Source organism: Cyanistes caeruleus, chromosome 3 (genome assembly GCF_971803275.1).
Source record: "Cyanistes caeruleus chromosome 3, bCyaCae1.hap1.1, whole genome shotgun sequence".
In the NCBI taxonomy this organism is placed as follows: Eukaryota; Metazoa; Chordata; class Aves; order Passeriformes; family Paridae; genus Cyanistes; species Cyanistes caeruleus.
In genome coordinates this window covers 29,448,750-29,472,293 of record NC_141703.1, presented here as the reverse complement: position 1 = coordinate 29,472,293, position 23,544 = coordinate 29,448,750, and the positions used below count along the sequence as shown (strand labels likewise).

Sequence of the window (23,544 nt, the reverse complement as noted above, 5' to 3'; positions counted from 1 at the left end):
TGACCATAAAAATATAAACATTCTCTCTCTCTTTCTCTCCCTTTCTCACCTTCCTTCTCCCCTATTTTCCTTTTTTTTTTTTCATTCTTCCACAGTGACTATCATGAAGGAAAGATAAAGCCCCTTTCTCCCACTGAAATGGAAAACATGCGAGAAATATTAACAAAGAATCTCTACCAAATACGACATCGAGTAAGGATGAACTTTTGCCTACATAAATATCCCACTGCTCTTGTAATATACTGATTATCTTCCTAACACATCTTTGAGCTAGTACATCTGCTCCACCACATAATAGCAAATAATGCTCTTATTTACTTCTGTTGCCTTGAATCTATATCTTGTCATATGTACAGTAGCATATTCGCATTCCTTTGTGTAAATACTTACTCGATCTTGTACAGTTGATAAGGCTTAATGTTTTTGTCTTATTACCTCTAAGGTACCTGCAGCATTAAAATAGGATCATAGGTACCAATTCAAGCCAACATTGTCTGCTTGTATCAGTATATTGGTCACTGCATGATATGGGATTAGATTTTTTATTTGCCTCCAGTTGTAAAGTTGTTTGTATTAAGAGCAGAGATGATGAACTGGAAAAACAGTGAAATAGAAGCAAAAGGATATTTCACATTTATCCTCCTGTGGCTAAGTAGTTTGAATGCCTGAGCCCTTGGAAAACATTCAAAAATTGAGCAAGCTTCAGATTGCTGGAGGTAAAAATGACTTCCCTCTAGGGGACTCATCACTTTCAAATGTGTGTCCTCTACTGACATACTAACCAAGCTACTACAGTGTGGGGGTAAACATGGTAGTAAGCCAGCTTCTTCCATTTTGTCTTTCATTATAAATATCAGCAGGGTAAAAAAAAAAATGAACCAAAACCAAACCAAAAAAACCAAACAAAACAGGTGGCTGTGAAGCGGATGAATAAAAACATTCTTGGCATAATTATTGTTCTTATTAATCATCTGCAATATGACCTTGTTCACAAGGATTTATGATGCTTATTAAAGCCTATTTTTCCATGTTCATATAGTCCAACACATTTGACATCATGCTTTCCAGGCTGTGATCACTGCTTTTCTATTTCAGACAATGTCCTACAACCGACATAGCCTGGCTGCAGATGCAAGTGAAAAGCAGGCCAAGGAAATTCTGATCCGTCGCCGGCACAGCCTTAGGGAGAGCCTGAGGAAAACAAACAGCCTGTCAAGGGAAAGACCGGTACTTGCATTTTGTGGTGTTTTTTGGGGGTTTTTTTGTCTGTTGGTTTGTTGTTTTTTACTTAATTTTAATTTTTATTGAAAGCTACTCTTTGTAGCTAACTGTAATGCAGAAAAAAAAAAATCTTCTGAAATGCAGGAAAAATCCTGAATTTGGAAGACAACTGCACATGTAATATCACACACCGTGACACACAGGAGCCCCTTTAATTTGTGTTTACACCTTCAGCAAAGGTTCAGTCTTGCAGAATGTGATATGGGAGTGGGATCTGCTGCCATAATTTTACCTCAGAGAAGCTAGAAAGGGTCTGTACACAGTGTAGATAGGATCAGTAATCTCTGTCAGTATTTTGATGAAATGTGGATGATTAAAGGTTAAAAATGACTTTGAGATAGAAAAGCTACTTACAATAAGCTCCAATATATAGGGGAGGACTTTTGACCAATAAGTCAGAGCAAGCTCTTCACTTGAAAAATATTGTATGCTCTTTAGTATTCATAAAATACTAAATAATATAGTAATATATAATAAAATATTATAATAATAAATCAGGCTTTCAGATTTTGGCACTGGTTAGGAAAACTCCCTCCACTTACAAGGATTGCTGTGACATGATAATATTTGGCTTTTTGAGGGATTCCTGCAGTAGTAAACTTCCAACCATACTGGAATGGAACACCCTAATTAGGCAGGGAAACTTATCCTTTGGGTCATATCAGGTATCAAAGAAATTAGCCATCCTGTGTATATGTATTTTCATGTTATAGGAATAATTAATGACTGTTGTCTTCATTGATACAGTTGTCTTTCAGCAGTCCCAAAAGGGCTGTGTCTTATAGATGATCATTACCAGAGCTACTGTGGTGTTAATTATGACAGTAAGACTGTTCCTGAATGATTTTTTTTTCCCTCTCAACCATAGTTACATATATTATCTTTTTCATACAACTAAATTATTTACTGTGTGGAATAGTGAGGAGACTCAGAAGGACTTTTGGGGCAGGAAGAGAAAAAGGATGTCTGATAACTTTTTAAAACACACCGGCTATAATTTTAAGAATAATTATCCTTGGATAAATCCTCCACAGAGGGAAGAGGAGAAAGAAGAAAATAGTAAAAATCCGAAGAGGAAAAATCCTTAAGGGAAAATAAATTTCCTTACAGGTTCCCTTTGGGTCTGCCACAAGTAATGGTATGAGCAGAGGAGAGCTGTTAGACTGTAAAGATTTTAAAAATCTTTGTAGCAAATATAAGAAAGGATGTCCTTGAGAAACTTTTGAATTTAAAAAAAAAAACAACTTGTCCTGGAAAGTACCTCTCATGTTCCAGGAAGTATGAAGTGTGGTCTGTTCCCAGACCCTTTAAATCTTAGGCTGGGGAAAACAAGGATTTTATGCCCTGAACTGGTAAATGATCATGCTGGTGCCTGACTTCCTCATCAGCTGCAGTGTGACTAGTCAGCTGTATAAAGCCATTTATATGTATAAAGCACTTGCTGGATCAGAATACAGATTAGTTCTTGAGCACAAGCTTCAGTCTCACCCAAATTTTTTGCAGCTGAATAATAAAAAGTTTTAAACAAGTTTTAAACACAGAGCTGCATGAAGTGCCATGCTTGCAGCATTTTCCTTCCTTAGGAAAACCTGCGCAGCCAAGGATGAGATTAGAGACCATACATTTATTAACCCTGATCTCAGAGGGCATATCACTAGGCTTTCATTTGATTAAACTGCTTGAGATTATTCAGTCTTTACCTTAGTTAGCACAGACTTCAGCCAGCAATCATCACTGAGTGTGTAGTAAAAGATCACATATTAGCTAATCTGAAACTACTCGCCAGCCCTTTAGCTACATAAACCTGTTCAAGCCTCAGCTGTGTATCTTAACATGCATTATGCAGGTACACTAGGCTGCAGTGACTTAAAATGTTCTGGTTTTCTTTGTATGCAGGCTGCAGCAAATACTAAAAGATTCCTTTCACTTCCTAAGAACACTAAACTCCCAGAGAAACTACGCGTGAGAAATAAAACATCTTCCAGAGGTAATGAAATTTTTCTGCTTTTCTCTTACTGTGCTGCAGTCATTTTGCTTACATAGAAGGAAGGTTTTTCCAGGGATGATGTAGAGAAATCAGCAAATTAAAGCATTTAAAGCAGTGTGTCCTAAAGCAGAAATGTGAGTGTAGAGAAATGCCCTGGACAGCAGGGTTTTGTGGGGCTTTCTCATTTCCTATTTCATTCTGGAACAGTCCTCCCAGCACATCTCCTCATGTCAGCAAGCAGCAGCTGCACTTTTGCACCAGGAACACTGCCATGGCTTATTCTGCTCATCTTTATTCCATAATGTCCAGATATCTCTCCTGGATTATGACCTATTTGGTTCTTTTCTCTCTGGGGTCAGGGTAGAGGACACTGCTCCGAGAACCAGACCAGAGAGGGTAATGTGGACAGTAGATCTAGTTTATTGTTTTCATTAAGAACTCAAAATGCTGTGGTGTACAACCAAATTGCAATTTTTTTTTTCCCCCTGCCTAAACTCACAAAGGTTTTATATGGTAGTCCTTAAATTCTAACAACAACAAAAAAAAATCTGTTGGAGCACAAATATTTGATGTGAAAACTTTCACAAATTCTATATATTACTTTTGATTGTTACTGGTTTCATTATCATGCTTACATTATACTTGGGAGCACTTTCTTTATGGCAAGCTGTCATCAAGTTCTCTTGCTGGGAAGAAGAAATCTCTGCAGAGTTGCTAAAATTTCTTGATCTCCACCCCAATTAGTTTTCCACTATCCTCAGTTAATTTAACAATGGACTGTGTTTTTGTCTGTTAATGATATCTTTGCTCTCCTGAGTGTAGGATGCCTTTTATTCTGTAGTTAATCTGCAGAGGTCACCTACTGTCACCTAGAATTAAAGAGAAAATATGCCTCCAGATTATTCAATTGTCAAAAAATATATTATTTGACATATTTAGAAGGGAAAAGCCTGAAAACACAGTCTGATGAAGACCTTCCTTGATATATAATTATCTGGGTGAATGGACAATTACATGGTGATATGTTTTTTGACCCCTTCCTCACCTTTTTAAAAGAAATAACATGAAGGTTACTAATCTAAGTTGCTCTTATGACAGTTGCACAATACACAGTTGTTTACTTTGATCTATTTAAAACATCATATCTGATTTAAGTCTAAGAAAAAATCTGAGGCATTCATAAACTATTGTTAAAATTTTTATCAAATGACTCAAGTGTGCAAGTTTTGATGAAGATGTTAATTCTTTTTAAAGAAGTTTGTTGGCGAAAAATATATGCACACGTGCACATCCAGACAATCTCCAGCTTGGTTTACCTGGCAAGGATCATTTAAGGGCATTCCCTAAACAACTATGCCAGCTTTCCCTAGAGCATATTCTACCCTGCTGTGAGTGAGAGGATGAGTCTGCAGCACTTGCAACCTATAAGATTTGCCCTGTTGAATCTGTTTCATGTCCTACATTCAGCCTTATTAAGGATTGGATATTTCTACCCATTGACATTGAGAGATCCTCTGCCTGGTAGAGTATTGATGCTCCTTTTCCAAAGTCAAGTTTCTGCAGCCCCTGTACATGTTGTGCTCTGGAAATTCCTCTAGGTTTAGATTGCATGACATGTGAGGCTGAGAAATCTAATTTTGGTCTCCTGCTTGGATATAAGCACAGACTAGACCCTAAGCTCAGAGAGAGGAAGTTTTTTTCTATCTAGAGAAGTGGAAATTTCCCAGAACTGGGGAAATGTCACTTCAATCAGGTGAGCTCTTGGCAATCAAGAAGCAGCTGAGTGAGGCCTTTCTATAAATCACACTTTCGAGGATAGAGATATTTTTAAGTTAAATCTATCCCCTATTTTGGCACAGTTAAGAGGCTGTTACTGGGGCTAAGAAAGCACTGAATATAGAAAAACATGGGGAAACTTTATTCTGTGGCTGCAAGGGCTCAGTGTGCTGTTACTCAAATATTCCTGAAACAGTTATATTCTACACCTAAAACTATACTTTTGTTTCCAATTAACAGTGGGTGACAGCAGTGACTCTGATTTGGATGCTGCTACCACAGTGCTCAATCTAAGGCCCAGAGCAGGGAAAATCTTGAGAGAGCAGAGACTGAGACAACAGAGGCCACTACCTGAGTTTAGGGTGGAGTGGAAGAATGAAGTTGACGGGAGCCAGGACGGACGAGGAGAGCAGCAGGACCCAAGCACCTTGCCTCAGCCATCCATTGGGTTCAGGCAGCCACTGCTGACGAGACCAAGATTTGGCACTTTGAGCAGGGAAGATCTGACTGCAGACCATGGGTCAGCAAGACCCATGCCACCACCACGGTTGGTTAGGCAGGCATCGCAAGGGGACAGGCAGAGAAATAAGCCTGAGAACCAGCCTTACTGAACATAGCCAAAGGAGAACTGTTGATAATAAACCATGGACATATTGAATTAGGATTCTCAACTATCTGATCAGACTATGGGATCCATCAAAATAACAAAACAAGCCTCAATCTGGGTTTAACCACTTCCATTTGAGTTAAATCAACTCCATTAACTAAGTAAAAGGAATGCTGGAGCAACTGCAAAATTAAAGACATTAAAAAAAAATCTCTTTTATAAATAACTTATGGAAATGCTTTAATTTAATTATGTTATTTCCACTGTTAAAATAGTATTGAAATGTGCCTTATGACATCATCTCTCATGGAACCAAGTCATGAAGGTTCAATACCCAGTTTTCCATTGAAATAATGGTTGAAAGTCCAGTGATGAATGGATTCTTAAAAAATACCCCAAACTTGTGTATCATTTCAGATTTTATTTATAATCAATAATACTCATTTTAACCAGAGCTTCAACATGAATAACACTGACAACTGCACAATGCACCTATCATATAGACTTCTAAAGAAGAATAAATGTATTCCTGAAGCCTAGTTTGTTTGAAGACCTCTGATGCAGAAAAAGAGGAAGAAGAGAAGAAACAAGCTGCAGGGGCAGGATTGCAATTACAGCTTGTAAAAAGGACTTGCAACAAAGACCTGAATAGCTTGAATTTTTACTTTCTGAATTTTTGGCAATACCTTTAGTACCTTTGAAAGGTACTAAGGATCACCAAAGAAAAACTGAATCACCTTGCCTTTCACTTATGTCAGCAAGAACTGAGAGCACTTAGCAGGACACCAGAAGGCCTAAAACCAGAAAACTTCAAGTGGATAAATAATGTTCTGAATCAAAACTGCTTTTTTGCACCTTAGTTACTTGGTTGCAATGTAATGCAAACACACCAGTAGAATAGTTGCAGAGCACTGCAGGTAGGCAGAGCAAGCAGTCTCCTGTTTGAGTCAGGGACCACTGAGACTCAAGAAAGCTCATTCAACTCATGCTTGTGACCCTGGTTAATTTGTTTTACTTTTTTTTTCCTCATCTGTAAAAGGGGAAAGATAATCTTTACTTTGTCTGAGCTATGCACTCCAAGGAACAAAAATGTTCCATCTAATTTGCTTCTACAGAAAAGTAGCACAGTGGGGCCCTGGAATCAGCTGAAGTCACTGTGCACCTTAATAACATGGACTTCTTGATCCTAGCATCAATGGCTGCCTTTTGAGGGCGTATGGGAAGGGAGGGTACATTAAAATAAATGATACTTAACTGTACCTCTCAGGAATTTGCACTTTCTGTCCTACTTAATCTAAGTACTGAGCTTGCTTTAGCACAGATACACATTTCAGTACAATGCAGAAATAAATTTTCTTTCTACTTGTTACAAAATGGATAACTTTCATTGAAGAATGTACACTGTGAAATCATAACTTTTCTCTTTCATTAGCACATTTCTAAATCTGTGGGCAATAAGATTAATTTTTTTTATTTAAGCTTGATTTGAAAGAACTATTAAAAAATCAGAGTTTCCTTTTAAATCCACAAAGTAGATTTCTTTCAAATGTTCATGGGTGGGGGCTGATAAATGGGGATGTAAGAGTTCCCTTCTTCTACCAGGATTTCCAAAATATTTATTTCATGTATGTATTTGAAATATAAAACCTTCCTAAACTTTTTCCTTAGTACAGGTCCTTTAGACTTTTTCCTCTGTTCCAGCTGTGAAAAATTCTGCTGTGTGGCAAATGCAAAGTCTAAGCTGCAGAGGAATGGCTGTGTGAACTCTATAAATCTCAGCCAAATGTTCATGGCTATTCTCAACACATGATTATTGTGTAAACCAATAAATACTTAGCTGTCCTTTAATGATCATCTCCTGGTTGGAAATAAAATTGGGTTCAAGCAAAGCCAGCAAGTTTTAAAAAAATTTCAATTCGTCTTTCAACAGAAAAGTACTTTCATCTGTAAAATTGTCAGGGAGTGCTATGTCACTGCATTGTTTGGATCACGTTTGAGTAAGAAGAAAGCCTCCAGTTTTGATTTCAGTTTTGAGACAACATCCTCCTTACGGATCAGACTGTTTAGATTAGCTGTTTTATATTAAGCCGATCTGAAATCTAGCCCAATAAATAAATAAATGTGAAATGTTGCACATCAACATTTAGTTTACTCTCCATGGAGTTTTCTTGTTTGTGTGCTGGTAATGACCAAGCACTTGGCTTCTATCTGGGGAGAGTTGCCTTTCATTTTTTTCCCAAACAGTTGTTATTTTTTATGGCACAATTTTAAATAATGAATGCAGGTTTCAGGAACACTACTGCTATGCTGGTTGCCCATTAATGCAGGGCATGTTCACATTATTTGTGCTTAAAGTGGTGCCCCATAGTACAAACACATCAAATTGAAGGTCGTTTTTATGAAATATGGTCTTAAGCTCTTGATGCTCCAAAACATGATAATATATTTCTACCTTTCCAAAGCACTTTGAAATCCATAGAATTCAAGCATCAAGGCACATCTCCAGCATGGTCACACTGAGCAGAATTGCAAATCTCCTGGGACTTTGTGTCCTTGTGAGTTCCCTCTGCCTTCCTCACTTCTGCTATTCTTCCTACCCTTTTCAGGCTCTTTTCCACCGCTGCTGAATCAGACCCTTGCCATGTCTGGGAACTGATTTCTGGGTCCTCTCCTTTTCAGTAGCAATGACAGCAGCAGGTGACACAGGCATTGTTCCAGTTAGCCCTTATCATTCAACTCTTACTCTGGTTTGGGTCAGAGGTTTACCTTTGTCCTTTTTTCTTTTCTTTTCCTGCAAAGGAAAAACAAGTGAGAACTTTTTTGAGCCAGCAGAAGAGACACATGCTTCATGTTGTATCAGTGTCTGCTGGAGAATGAAATGCCCAATAAATCTGTCCTCGAGCACCATCTGATGGGGAAAGTCATGTATTGACTGAGGACAACGTTCTTGCTTTATCAAGGAAACCAGGTCTTCAGCAGTGACTGGGAAATTTGCCAAAGCCACATAGAAATATTTTGTTACCAGATGGACTCCCCAGTACACTGTAGTATAGATATTTTAGTGCATTTTTGATGAAGAAAGCCCAGTTTTAGGAGAACATGAAAATACAGTTCCGCTCTGAATTAGGGTTTTCAGGATTTCCCCTTCAGTTTCTGAGAGGCCTATAAAATGAAATAGGATAAGAAAGTAGGTATAACAAGGCCTGGAGGAGATAGACACCCAGTTACCTTTTTTAGGCAGATACTTGAAAAAAACCCCAAGAATAATTTGCCAAAATAACTAAAATTTTAAGGGCAGTCCTACTTTGCACTAAAGTATAATGCAAATCCCACTGAAACCAGTTCAACAAAAGAAAACCTTGCTGCATAACAATTTAAAATTTTGAGAATATCCTTCTGTACTAAAGCCACATAGAAATCACATGGAAAAACAAAGTCAAAATTTTTGCCAAAATAACATGCCTGTTGTTATGAAGGGTATCTTGGGCTCTCTGGAAGCAAACACACTACATACACCCTGCACCAACTTTTTCAAGAGCTGCCAAGTCCACCAATTCCAGACATCAGCTGACATTCTAAGAAATGTTTTATCTGGTCACCATTTCCAGAATGGTCCAAGTTGTGTCAACATCCTCCAGCCCCTGAAGAAAAGATGAAAGATTTTGAAATTGGATGTTGGAATGATTTTTGTACCACAAGAGCTCTGATCCAATAAAAATATCCTTGTTAATGTGCATAAATATGAAAACCTAATTGCCACAGCTTTTGTTTCAAAAAGTAATTTTTTGCCACAAAAAGGAAAAGAAATTCTAAATACTTCAGCTTACTTAATTTTTCATCTCTGAGACCTCCTATTTATTAGGTATTTGACAGAATGGAAGACTGGTTCTTACTCTGTAGCACAGCTCAAAAAAACAGTTCTTTGGTGCTGAGATAAAAAATAATTAAAATTTTGAATTAGTTTATCTTTGTAAATTAAAACAGAAGTTTTTCAAGACTTCCCTTTAAAATAAGCTGTATACTCCTGCATTTCTAAAAGCAGTCTGACCTCAATTACAATCATTTGATTCTCAAAGTTCAGGCTTCAGTACACTCTCACAAGATTCATGACCTTACAAGATTCATGATCAGCTCTTTGTGAATTAATCTTCAATAGTATAGCAATAACAACGCAGGCAAGTCTTTGGTTTCCAAATGCCGAAGTGCCAGGCTATAAAGCATCATTTACCCAAGGGTATCCTACAACACTTGTAACCATATTGGCACTGTCAGCACCCACAGAGGTTCCCAGGAGCAGGAATGTAATGGCACTACAGAGAACCTGAATTAATGAGCAAGCCAAATCATAAACAGTGCTTGTCCTATTTTGTTGCTGCATTATCTGCTCAGTAATCAACTTGCACTCGGAAGATGAGAATGGTACTGACCTCTGTGATGGTGCTGCAGAAGAAAGAAAACTAGACAAGAAATGGAAGTCTGCAGAACTGGTGAATTGGGTTTGCATGGCAATGTTTTGGTAGCAGGGGGGGATAGTTGTGGCTCCTCTGAGAAGCTGCCAGAAGCTTTCCCTTTGTCTGACCAAGCCCATACCAGCTGGCTCCAAGATGGACCCACTGCTGGCCAAGGCCGGGACAATCAGTGTCTAACAACATAATCAAAAAGGAAAAAATAAGTTCTTTCACAGAAGCAGTTGTGGCCAGAGAGGAGACAAGTGAAACAACCCTGCAGACACCAAGGTCAGTGCAGGAGGGGAGGAAGCACTCCAGGCAGTGGAGCAGAGATACCCCTGCAGATTGTGCTGAAGACCATGGTGAGGCAGCTGTGCCCTGCAGTCCTTGGAGGTCCACAGGGAGCAGATATCCACCTGCAGCCTCTGGAGGACCCCATGTCACAGCAGGTGGATGTCCAAAAGAGGCTGTGAGCTCATGGGAAGCCCACACAGGAGCAGGCTCCTGGCAGGACCTGGACCCATGGAGAGAGGAGCCCACTGTAGAGCAGGTTTGCTGGCAGGACCTGTGACTTGGTGGGGAACTCGCACTGGAGCAGTCTGTTCCTGAAGGACTGCACCCTGTGGAAAGGGACCCACGCTGGAGTGGTTAGTGAAGAACTGCAGCCCATGGGAAGGACTCACATCATAGAAGTCCATGGAGGACTACCTCCTGTGGGAGGGACACCACGCTGGAGCAGGGGAAGGACTCCTCTTTGAGCAGCATCAGAAACAATGTGTGATGAACTGACCGTCTCACTCATCTCCCTGCACTGCAGCAGGGGAGGAGGTAGAGCCTGGGAAGGAGGGAGGGGTAGCAGGAAGGTATTTTTAGAATTTATTTTAATTCTTATTGTCCTGCTCTGATTTTGATTGGTAATAAATTCAATTATCTCCCCAAGTTGAGTCTATTTTTCTCATTACAGTTATCAATGAGCAATCTCTCCCTGACCTAACTTGAGTCTTTGTTAGATTTTCTCTCCTTTCCCCTGTCCAGTTCCAGAGGGGTGTGGCTTTGGTGGGTACCTGGTGTGCAGCCAGGGTCTACCCCCCACAATTGCTGTGTTTATAAAGGATCTCTTCAAAAGTGCACAGCCTACCCCAACAGGAAAAAAGATCCCTTTGCTTCATCATTTAAAAGCAACAAAATGTATATACAGCCTCTTCTACATGAGCTGATCAAAAACCATCAGAGAAGTCTCTTACCAAAGGGAAAATTTTGAAGGGCAAAGACTAAAAAAACCCAATAAACCAAACTAAAACCTAACCCTTCCTACAGGCCCAGGAAAACCAACCCAAAATAAAGTAACAGTAAGCAAGAGAAAAATCTTAATTTGCAGTGGTTTGCTGGCAGAAATTGTTTTCCTTTAGTCCATATTCAGATCTGGTTTGTTACAGTCTCCTACAGAAGATGCTACAACTGGATTCAAGAAACAGCTGAGTAATTCAGTAGTTTGCCCACGACACAGTAGCCAAAATTAGCTGCAACTGCTCCTCCCTCAACTTAAAAGGGGGAATCACATCTCCTCTGTATCTGCAGGAATGTCATTGACTGTTCACTCTCTGAACTTGCATGGTTATAGCAACTAAGAGGCAACACAAAGGGTGCAAATGTGGTCTCCAGGCACCAGGAACACTAGCTTTAAGGACTTCATCTCAAAATTGCAGAATTCTCCATTTTATATGATTTCTTCTTTTTCATTCACTGCCAAGCCACTTCTTGATTGAATCCTTGGTTCCTGCACCCTTTATGAGAAAAGTAGAAAAGTTCAAATTATTTTAACCACGGCTTGAGGAAAAAAAGTAAAGCATCCACACTTCATATTGACTTGAACATTTCTATTTTGTGCTGTGGCTTCAGCAGAGGAAGATGGGAAAAAAAACACAGCGACATGATGTATGTGGAATGTCACTTTATTTTATTTCTAGTCCTCAAGGAAAAAAAAAAATAGTGCAATTTTTCTGTACCTGTACAGAAAAGAAATGTTTCTGTGGCACTTCAGGAATCATTTTGTCCTCCAAGAAGTAAAAATCTTCTGTAAAATGTGTTGCAATGTGTCCTCAAGACCACAGGCTTCCACAGATTTCTCAACTGTGAGGCTTTTATAACCAATATTCAGTAGGGTATGCATTAGGATAGATCTTCACAAAGATTAAATCAGTGCAGCAATTTAGAAGGGTAAATGTTATGTTACATCATATAATCAACAAGTATTGGAAAAATTACTAAATCACTCATATATATTAATTTTTGAAGCTTTTTTTTCAACTCTTTTCCTTAACCCCTTGCTAGAGATGCAAAACAGAACTCCCTTACTTACAGAAGCATGGTTTTAGGTCAAGAAAAAAAACCAAAAAACAACAACAACAACAACAACAAAAAAACTTAAAAGATGGAAAGAAAGAAAATAAGAAAATTAGAGCAATAATGTTTTGGGCATCTACCGAGAAAGGCAAGAGAAGAGTCTTGAAAATGCCTCAAGTTCCTAGGGAGAAATGAAACACATAATACTGTAATAAAGAACTCTGAGGATATGTATTGAAATCACAGTAGGAATAAGACACTGATTATGTCAATAAATAAAATGAAAACAATTCAGAGTTCCATATATGAATTCCTATGGTGCTGCCACTGGAAACACCGAGGTTTCAAAAAGTATTTGAATGCTAGTAGGCAGTGGAAAAAGGTAAAGAAGAAAATGAAAATAAAAAATGTGAGCACCATTCATGACTCACCTGAAGCAGGAAGAGTGTTTGCACTGATGTGTTCCAGGAGATAACTAAATTGTATAAACCCCCCCCGCCAACCAAACACTCACATAGCTGACTTGGTACCTTCATCAAGTAATATAATGAAGATCATAGAGAACATTATCAGAGCAAAATACACTTCTCCCATGTTTCATATGAAATATAAACAATGCTGACTGGCAAGTAATGAGCTTGAACAGTAAATAGCATAGGAATGCTACAATTCTGTTCAGCTAAGCCATGCACACAGATGAGGACTAAAACACCAACAAACCCGTATTTCTATTGTCACCAAAGTGTCATTTATGCCTGAGATGAGACAGGATGCATTAATCCAGATCCTTGAACTACTGCTAGATGCTAGACACTTTTTACAGTCATTTGAGAGAATTAAGAAGGAAATTTTTCTTAAAATGAGGGTAGAAAGTTGCACATGAAATACAAATAAAGAAATTATGACATAGTTCCTCAGTAGAAACTATTACTAAACAGAAGCCACCAGTTCAAATTTTGATTAAAACTTCAGCCTCAGTCTGAATGGTCTTGTATTAATCTCAGATTAGGTCTCCTAGTACATGAAGTTAGCACATACCCAATTCTGTTACTTGGGGAAGACCAGGAATCAGCAGGGGTTGTATGATTACCCCAAAGTGCCTAACCATGGTCTGCAGAAAGTTTTGTGGACAAAATATGCTACACAAAAATCACATAAGCAAACGTCCTATTATATAAACTACTGTCACAAAAGACAAAAGGAAACAGACCACAGCATAAGAAATTAAGGCCAAACATAGCACAAATTCTCCCTCTGATTAAATAACAAAAATTCACCTTTGATTACCCTTTTTTAACCACCTTTCAATCTAAACACTGTTTCAAAAATGAGCTACACGCAGGATTTGTGCGTTTCCTGACATTCTTTTTTTCCCCTCCAGAAAGGTTAAAAATCCATTAAAAAAATTACAACCAGAACAATATAGCAACATCTGCCCCTCTCAGAAATGTCCTAGTGGTACCTGCTAGAACAACATCTGTCTAGACTTAAATCCCTGCAGCAGAAATACATATATAGACTTGCTAACATGGTAACATGATGTGCTTTAAAAATCATGTAATTATTTTACAAGCCTGGCAGATGAAAATACATCTGTGCAATCCAAAATTTTGACTACTGATCTTTTAACTTCACACTTCCACGACTACAGTATTTTTGTTTGTTTGCATTCATTATCACAATAGCAACTAATGCTAGTCCCACAGCTAGACTTGGAGGGCCACAAGGACTGAACTCCTGAGCAATTCCAGAAAGGAGTGGGGCAATAATACGTCCCACTGATGTCACTGACTGTCCAACACCTAGGAGCGTACCGCTGGCCTCATTCCCACCAACGGTCAGTTCCAGATCAATGATACAGGTACGGCCTATAGTAGTGGAGAAGGCCAAGAACGTGGAGGACAAAATGACCATCCATATGCTCAGTGCTGAAGCATACAGGAGAATCAGCACGCAGGTAAAAGTGCTGGAGTGCAACAAAAGTCTGTAAGTGTTGTGATGATAGAGTCTCGTTATTGGTCCGAGCAGACAACCAGCCAGGACTCCAAGGGCACTGCTATAGCTCATTAGGTATCCAGCAAACAAAGGTTTCACCCCAAATCTCTCCTCCAAGGCCAGAGTAAAATTACTATAGTACAGCAGGATAGCAACAGACATCAGGAACCGCACTAAAAATACATCCCACAAATTAGAGCACGCAATTCCCTTAATCTTCTTCAGCACTGTTGCAACTTGGATCCATGGAGACTGGAAAAGACTACTGTTTGCCACAGCTCTACTAGTTGCTGATTTCAAGTGAAGGTCATGATTTGATTTTGCTGAGAAACAGTTTGTTCCTTTGTCTTGGTAATGGCCCCTATTGCTAGTGTTTTCTTCACTCCAGGGTAACATCCAGACAAGACCTATATAGATCAAGAAATTAGTTGATTTCATTCAATTGCATCAACTTTACACGGAAGACATTAGTTTGATTGTAACAATTAAAAAAAAAATACTTCAACATACTTGTCCTTAAAAAATTTGCAAATATTAAGTCTAGTGTTATTCATAGTATGGGTTCAATTTTAAATGCACTTAAAGCAAGAAAAGAAAGCACTGAAATGCCACGCTCACACCATATAAACAAATCTCATGGCTAAAGCCAAAATTCTGATTTCTAGTCTTTGTCTTCGGGCACGTCAAAAACTCCTATTTGTGTCTGAATGTAAAAGAGATATATGCAAAACAAAGGAGAAGCACCTGGAGGATAACTGTTTAAAAATTCCCATCCTTCCACACAAGTTCAAATTCAAACAGTAGTACTGGCATACAAAGCATTTATACCATAGATGATAAACACACTGTGAATTCAAGGTATTACACATGGCTTAAAAGGACAAAATGAGGAATGAAGAGACCCAAGATGCAAAATGTGACATGCAACTTACCACCATTCAGAAGGAAGATAGAGGCACAGATGAAGGATGTTTGGTAAAAGCCACCTTCGAACTCTGCAAGGTAGCCACCAACAACAGGTCCCAGAATGAAGCCCACACTGGAGGCTGCATTGAAGCGCCCCATTACTAAAGGGCGATCCCTCTCTGAAACCAGGTCAGACAGCAGGGCTTTGGAGATGGAAAGTGTGTGTTTGAAAATACCTGCAACAAAATATAAACAAATCAACAAACATGTATTTTTAAAAAAAAAAGACAGAAGCTATCTCCACAACAATGGTCCAAATAACAATGGTCCAAAATGGTATGATTTATATTTTTAAAGTTCCATTAATCACAGATTTTTTTCAGTGCTAGAGTGAGCAGCCTTGTGGGTTTTAGATGCCTGGTGGGTTAAACCTCAGCATTTCAAATTATTTTCAGGAAAAAAATCATGAGAATTCTTGCTCTGTAGAGACTTTTCCAACAGTAAGTTTCAGTTGCTGCTACTAGGTGATGATGCTATGCAGCCATCCATCCATAAACCATGATTTCTCCCGTAGTAATTCTCAGGCTGAAACTACACAGAATTTAAACTGCAAAATGCCAAGTGTTTACATACCTACAGGGACTCTAGAAACAGCAAACAGGAACACTGTGGTGGAATTTCCAAGGAGGAAGTAACCCAGTGCACTGAGAAGAATACAAGCAAGCAGGGAATACCGTCTTCCTACTATATCACTCCAACAGCCCTTTCACAAAGGAGGAAACAAAGATTAACTTTTTATAATAGTAAGCTATGTGCAGTGATCAATCAATACGTCTACATTAAATTGAGAAAAGAGGTCAAAGGACTGTCAATGAAAGCCTAATAATCTTATTACACAGCATTCCTAAGTGCTCAAAATCTGCAAGTCACAAGCAGAGTTCTGCCTGGCTACCTGCCAAAACGGTGATTCCACTTAATGTTGTGTATAGAGCCTTTTTTAATTAAAAAAATCTCCCTTTTAGAAAGACAGTCCTGCAATAAATACCACAAAACATTATCAGTAGAAGCCTTCTAACAGCCTTACCATAACCAACCCCAAATATTTGCTTGCTCACTAAGGCTGCTATGTATTAAACACTTGTTTAAGGTCCTAAAAACAATAATCTTGGCTATGAAGAATTTGTCATCTGAGCACAGACAGGTAAGAAGTAGTTTGCAGAGGGCAAACAGAAAACTTGCATTTATCATGTTTATAAATCAGCTTGATTCCCAAGAGGAAATATCTTTTTAAGAAAGTAGACAATGGTTTTGCACTTCATAGAAAATGCCACAAAATTATAGCAGGAAATTATCCCAGGTGTCCTGCATAACAAACCCTGAAACAGTTCTTTCATGAAACTTTCTCATAATCTGTTCTCTTCAAAACTAGAAAACTAGTGCCAGGGTAACATTAGGATATTAAAAAATCAATAGCTAATAGAAAACCAACCAAACAGCAAAGATGCAATGATTAATTTATACCATACAATAAATTACAAGGAACTGCTCATTAAGGGAAAGCAAACCAGATCACAGAAGAGCTGACTCATGAGAGTCATGAGACTTATGACTCATCAGACTGCTTTTTGGATAGGCTACTGCTCTACTACCACCAACACTAGAGGAGACAACCCTGTGTAACTCAGTACTGTATCTGAGCCCAAATCTGTATTCCAGTTTTTGTCTAAAAACTGTATTCTGTTTGGGTCTGAAAAACCTCTCAATTCCCCATAAACAAAACTGCCGTTTCTCACACAAACTGAAAATTGGTTCCTCCAACAAAAATGCTTCCATGAACACTTTATGCATTTTCAAAATGTCAAGAAATGCCATTATTAACCCCACCCTTTTTCCCCCCTACAATCCACAGAATTACCAATGTGCTCTGGAATGCAATGTTAGAACTCACCACAAATGTGCTGGAAAATAGCTGCATTACACCGTAGAGAGATCCTAAAACAAACAAAATAGCAGTGTTAAAAATTAAGCTTTTTTTTTTTAATGAAAGCTTCACAAAATTTTAAATTATGAAAAATGGGAAATCATGAGAATAGTTTACTAGAAGAATGGGAAGAGGGAGCAAGACAAACCAAGGGTGGAGTTTAGCATTTAATAAAGGAAATATTTTCAGAGAATGACAAAATAAAAAAGTGCTGAAAAGTTGTAACACTATGTAAATTATATTGCTTTGTATGGTGTACTGAACAAAACAGATCTTGGCATTTATAACTGCTTTCTCAAAATCAGGAGAGAATTTCCCTACTGGAAAGGACTTTCCACTTGGTGCTTCAGTTTACTACAAGGCATCACTTAAGCCCTGAAGAAAACACAGATCCTACTTTTTCATTTTGGAGGCTAGGAGTTTAGCAGCATTTAGTGATAGAAGAGAAGGAACAAAGAGAAGCAGAGAGAAACATCTGTCAGACTTTCATTTATAAGAATACACCTGAAACCTATCTTTTTTCTAATGTTAAAAATCAAAGCAGACTGTTGAAATGAAAACATATTTCTGACTAGCTGCTGATTAAAGTAATACTGTCAACTCAGTGTAGCAGAATTATTTCACACAAAGTGTTAAATAAAAAAGCAAAGTAATAAAAACTGAATAACAGCTTCCATGTCTGGGAATAAAAAATATATTGTATCACTCCAAACCATAAATAATACCATAAAAGGTACTTTAGAGCCACAGAACTTATCTTAGCATTAAATACTTTAAGATAAAATTCCAAATCTTCAGAATTTACTTGTAAACACTTGTAAAAGTGAATAAATATTTTGCCAAGACAGCTGTAAGGATTTTAATCAAACTGGGAACAATCATGGACATTGGAAAGCTTTGGAGAAGCAGCTGCAGAAGTACTATTTGCAAAGTGTAAATAGCAATAAAACTACAAGGAACACCTCTGGCTCCCTAAATTGCTAAGCTGTGAATTCTTGGATGCTGAAAAAGTAGCTGTACAAATGCTTCTGCAAGACTTCCTTGCACTTTCCAATTGTGTTCTTTCCCAAGCACGTGTTTTGGCTACTGTCAGTGCCTGAGTTTGGACAGGTCTCTGGGTCTAACACAGTATGGCTGCCCTTACAGTTTTACTTGGAAATTGTCTTTACTTTTTATTATGCTATTAGCAAGGAAGAATTATGCTACAATGTCCAATTTGCAGTTAGGCAAAATCCAGGCCTGATCTTACTCTTTTGTAAATCAAGTACTGCAACTCACCTATGATTCCAGCCACAGTATGACTTGCTCCTAGAGATTTGATATGAAGATTCATTAAAGGAACAACCATGCTCACTCCAAATAAGTCCTGAAACCAAGACAGGAAAAGTTTTAGTAACTTACACAAAAAGACAATAGAAACATGGCTTAATAACAGTCAACATTAGAAATAAATTTTTTAAAAAAATGAATTTTCTCCATATCAACACAAGGTTAAAAGAAAATTTTTCATATTACAAAACGCATGAACTGAAAGATAAAGTATTGCCTTACAAAGGAGTTAAACCTATGAAAACATCAATTCTCTCCCCCACTCTAGATAAAATCCAAAAAAGAAGATATATATATTTCAACATTAAGTATTCCCTTAATATATATTAAACTTCACTTTAACAAGAAAAGTACTCCATACCAGTACTTTAAATTCAAAGTGGTCTAATTTCAATCACTTAAAAATACTTTTCATTTGCGCAAAGAATGTATATTTTGAAAAACAGTATTTTAACCCAACCACAGTGGGAAAGAAGATACAATAGATCTAAACCTACTTTCAGCCTGCCTTTGTGTATAGCTTAAGAAATGTGACAAGACAGAAACTTGAAAAAAAAAAAAAGAATGAAGGCAAAGCATAATTGAAAAACATTTTGTAAGAGGAGGGTAAAGGACACTGCCCATCCTGAGAAGTACAAGGATCTCCTACTCGTTCCTTTTGCTTTATTACTTTTTGTTAAACTTACCACATTGACCCAGTAGTTCTTTCAGTACTACTACAATCTGGCACAGCATCCAGAGTCCCTTGGAGATCTATTGGAGCAAGATCACCTTTCATCACTGACTGCTTGAACTGAACTAGACTACCTCAAGGACTGATTAACTGTACCAATGTGTGTCACTAAGTGAATTCTCACAGTCTGTCATTAATTATTTTTTGATGGCTGAAATTGAGGCTTACAAGGTTAGAATCATTAAATACATTAGCATGAACAGCATGAACACTTGCAAATATCTTCAGCAATATAACCTTAGGTGTCATCTGTGAACCTGAAGAGAGGTTCAGTGACCTTGTTCAGGTCATCAATGGAGACATTAAAAAGTCCAAGTCTCAGACTATACCCTGGCAGTACTCGACTGTCACATGCAAGCAGGTAGAGCAAGACCCCCTAGCCACTATCCTCTGATGGGTAGTTATGTCTCATTCCACCTGCAATTCCTTTGGCGGAGTGATAGCTGTATTTATTTGTCCGGCCACAGGAAATTCGCATCACCACACCTTCTAAAGGACTCGGTTGATTTTCTTGTGTGCTCAGTGTCAATAAGCTATTTCGGGGCTGGAGAACCACAGCGTTTAAAAGCCAGTTAAACGGAGCAAAGTTCTCATGCATGTTTCCCTGGGATATTTGCTCCAGGACACAAACCAACTGGGTTGTTTCTATTGCCCAAACTAAAAGTAGGTATGACACTATCTTGACATTTCACAGTGAAAAACTGTAGTAATTTTGTATTCATTTCCCAAATCGTCACTTTAAATTTCAAATTAATTAAATGGCACTTTCCTGAGGCTCAGGAATCTCTACAGAATATGAACTTTTTAAAAAGTCTGTTCTTTCAAAAACAGACTTTAAAAAACAAAACAAACAAACAAAAAAAGAACAAAACAAACAAACCCTTGATTTTAGGGACTTTTTTGGGGTAAATTTACAGGAACCACGGGTATTTCAAGGAAACAGGGAGCAGCTCTCTTATGAGCACCAAGGCAAGACTCAGATTCTCGGGTGCTGCGCTATTCCATGGCACTCACAGGATAAAAATCCGACCCGTGTATCGAACTGCGGGCTGTTTACACGGGTAAAACAGCACAGCCGCTACACACCACCAGCGGCACAAACACTGCCGTTCCCAAGGAGCAGCTGCAGCGATGCACCCCCGAACCCAGCAGCCTTGGCCTGGAAAGGAGCAGATTCCCGCTCCCGGCGCGGCCGCCCGCCGCAGGCCGCGCGGGGCGGGCCCCACGGCCGCCGCTTACCAGGAATCCCACCGCGTAGAGGCACCGCACGAAGCGGGCGGACGCGGCCGGGCTCCCCGCGACCCTCCGGCCTCCACCACCCTCATCCTCCTCCTCCTCCATGAGGGCGGCGGCGCCGGGCCTGCGCAGTGCCCGCGGCGCGGCGGAAACGGAGAGGCGGCGGCGGGGGAGAGCCTCGGGTGTGCTTCGCTTGGCCCGGTAGCCTTCGTGTGTCCTCTTTTCCGGGCGAAGATGAGGAAGAGTACGGCTCCCTGCCGAGCCGTCCGGATCCCTGCTTCCACCCTCCCACACACACCTCTGTAGGACTTTGCCCTTCCTGCCTCTTGCGTGTTTGTACGGGAAAAAATTCGTAACCCGTCCCCTTGCGGCCTGAGGCTTTGTGGAAGGCAGGAGTAGCCAGGTAGAGCCGAGGGGCTTTGGAAACAAATATGCCATAGGAGCTCGGTCATGGATCCCCTGCGCAGTTCTTGTGGTTGCTGTAGAAAGAAGGCTTTTTGTCCCTTGCACCTCCGAAGCTACCTATCCAAATGGAAAGCGGCCGTCTCCCAGCGCTGCTGCTGTTCCTCGGCCACCTGTCGGGCTCAGCCCGGGGCCTGCATCAAGTGTTTCTGGCAGCAGTGTTTTCCTGCCTTGTTCCTTGGCGTGTGGTGGTGGTACTGAGCCAGGGGAGAAGGGCATCCCTCTTTCTGCTTAGCAGGTTCACTGCTGCGCTGCGGTTTTGTTAAAAGTCGGGGATAGCTGGAATTGTTGACGACTAGTATGTTATAATGCATGTGCATCCAAAGCAGTGAAACTTCCTAAATCTTTCAGATGCACTGGTGGAAATGATTGTCACATGGAAAATGTGACCACCCAACTTTATGTTGGAATCAGAGGTGGTCTTTTATATAGTTGTTTGGTCAGGGATCAGTAAAACTTCTGAAGTTTTAAATACTTCTAAAAATGCACAAGGGAACAGGAGATGCTTTAATATATTTTTAATTATCAGTAAGAAGAAACTTCTGAAAAATGTTGTTGACTTACTTTTTAAAAGTTAGCATGAGTTATAAAGTTTGAGGAAGATCATTCAATAACTGACAATAGCATAACTTCAGTTCTATCTTCATGTTTTCAGAAGAAATAAATATCACAGGGTTGAGGATCTTTTACAGATTTATGTCACAAAAAAAGAAAAAGGGTTTTACTTACAATTATTAAAAATAAAGCTAAAAACCCTCAAAACACCAAAACTATAAAGAAGGACATATTTCTAGATAAGCAGCTTATTTATAAGATACGAAAGCAAAACTTAACTTAGTATCTGCATAGGGACAAAGATGTTATCAGAGTCTAGACAAGAATAACTCAGTTGTTTAATGTCCCGGTGGCTGTGATGTTTTCGTGTTGGGCTAACCAATATATCCTATTAATTTATCTCTTTGAGGCAACTTTGAATAACAAATTCTCTCAGCAAGGTTTTTAAAATTCTGGATACAACACTAATGGAGATCAGTTGCTCACAATTTCTCTGAAATCGACAAAATGGTGACAAGATGCTGAAATATTAGAGCATCCTGGGAATTGCTGCTACATTGTCTGCTCAATATTGTGCTAATTTTATCCTTGATCATTTTAACTGATAGAAGAAATGGAAAGTGCCTGAAAATTTATTAGAAGAATCTATTAAAGAGGTGGATGATTAAAAGAGGTTGCAAGGGGTAAGGTATTTTTCCTGTGGTCTAAGGGACATTGACTTCTATGCAAACACTGAGCCCAACTGAAATTTTTAAGGTTTTATGTGTTAGTCTCTGCCATAAGTCTCTGAAACCAGTTAGCTATTCTGTATTTTTCTCAGGTTCTGAAGATCAGAATGATCGAATATGATGGGGACAAAGTGTTGCACGCAGGAATATTGAATTCCCTGGCAATGAAAACCCTTAGGTTTTGTATGTTATTTCAAGCTATCTCCATGCACAATGACTTGTAAAGCAGAGAATAACTAAACTTTATGACATCAATGCAAGGTGTTCATGGAAAAAAGCAAGCAGAGAACACATAGGTGTCTCTTCCTTTAACAGATCTCTTACTGCTTTTTTCCTGGCAAACTTGATCATATTGTTAAAGAATTGTGAATATTACATGCTTACAAAATTTACATAATATATAAGAAAAAGGCATTAATAGATAGTGATGAACAAATATCTCTGTTACTTTTGCACTGAAGGCAGATGATTTCAGCTGCCTTATGGTTCCCACTCATGTTCTGTAATTGTGATTACAAATTTTAAGATAAAGGCTCCCAAATAAAGAAATCTTAAGATAAATGTTCTCAAATAAAGTGGTTTTATGACTGATAAGGGAATTGACTAGCAATTAAAGGAATGAAATACAATGAAGACCATTTATCAGAGTCCTGAGGAAAATAGACCTAGTCTAATATCTTTGGGAGCACAATTACACAGTTGGTTGATTAAAATGATATTATCAATATAGTACACTTACATTACTTTAAGGTGTTTGACTTGTTACTGGATGATTCTTAAAAACAAGGACACAATAGTTACTCAGAGTGGCCATACTCTTATTTCTATCTTTTTTTTTTCTGTGACCTGGAAGTAGCAATTTAATAAAAATTGTTAATTTTATGGATAATGCTAGAACCAGGAAGAATATGCAGACTATTGTCTGACATAATCAGGCTACTGTGTTTCCATTTTATGTAAGTAATATGAGTGTGAAGTGCATTATGCTAGAAACAAGGCATGAGGAGGTGCTTGTTGTGACAGTGATTATGAGATGAACTTGGTAGTCCTAGTACTCAACCAGTAAGTTTTTATTGCTATTTTTTGCCCCCCTAGAAAGTGCCCATCTTTTGATAAGAAATAGTGGAACCAGAAGTAAAAAAGTAAGAAAGCTTTATTATATTGGTATCTGTTTCTC

The 23,544-nt window shown here is 38.8% G+C and overlaps 2 protein-coding genes across 2 annotated transcripts in view; one reads left to right on the top strand and one right to left on the bottom strand.

Moving 5' to 3' along the window:
* The window catches only part of SLC9A2 (solute carrier family 9 member A2), a 33,696-nt gene extending 25,903 nt beyond the window's left edge, over nucleotides 1-7,793 (top strand). The window contains exons 9-12 of the mRNA XM_023918042.2: nucleotides 96-192; nucleotides 1,096-1,227; nucleotides 3,178-3,268; nucleotides 5,285-7,793. Of these exons, the coding sequence (XP_023773810.2) occupies nucleotides 96-192; nucleotides 1,096-1,227; nucleotides 3,178-3,268; nucleotides 5,285-5,655 (691 nt within the window). The 3' untranslated portion in view covers nucleotides 5,656-7,793. The remainder of the gene's footprint in view (nucleotides 1-95; nucleotides 193-1,095; nucleotides 1,228-3,177; nucleotides 3,269-5,284) is intronic.
* Nucleotides 7,794-12,035: 4,242 nt separating this feature from the next.
* SLC67A2 (solute carrier family 67 member 2) lies at nucleotides 12,036-21,424 on the bottom strand. The gene is made up of 6 exons (XM_086880377.1): nucleotides 20,626-21,424; nucleotides 18,603-18,690; nucleotides 17,292-17,335; nucleotides 15,977-16,106; nucleotides 15,370-15,579; nucleotides 12,036-14,844 (listed from the first exon to the last, which is right to left on the bottom strand). The coding sequence occupies exons 1-6, from the start codon at nucleotides 21,058-21,060 to the stop codon at nucleotides 14,057-14,059; spliced, it is 1,695 nt and encodes a 564-aa protein (XP_086736503.1). The 5' UTR covers nucleotides 21,061-21,424; the 3' UTR covers nucleotides 12,036-14,056.
* Between the last annotated feature and the right edge of the window lie 2,120 nt (nucleotides 21,425-23,544).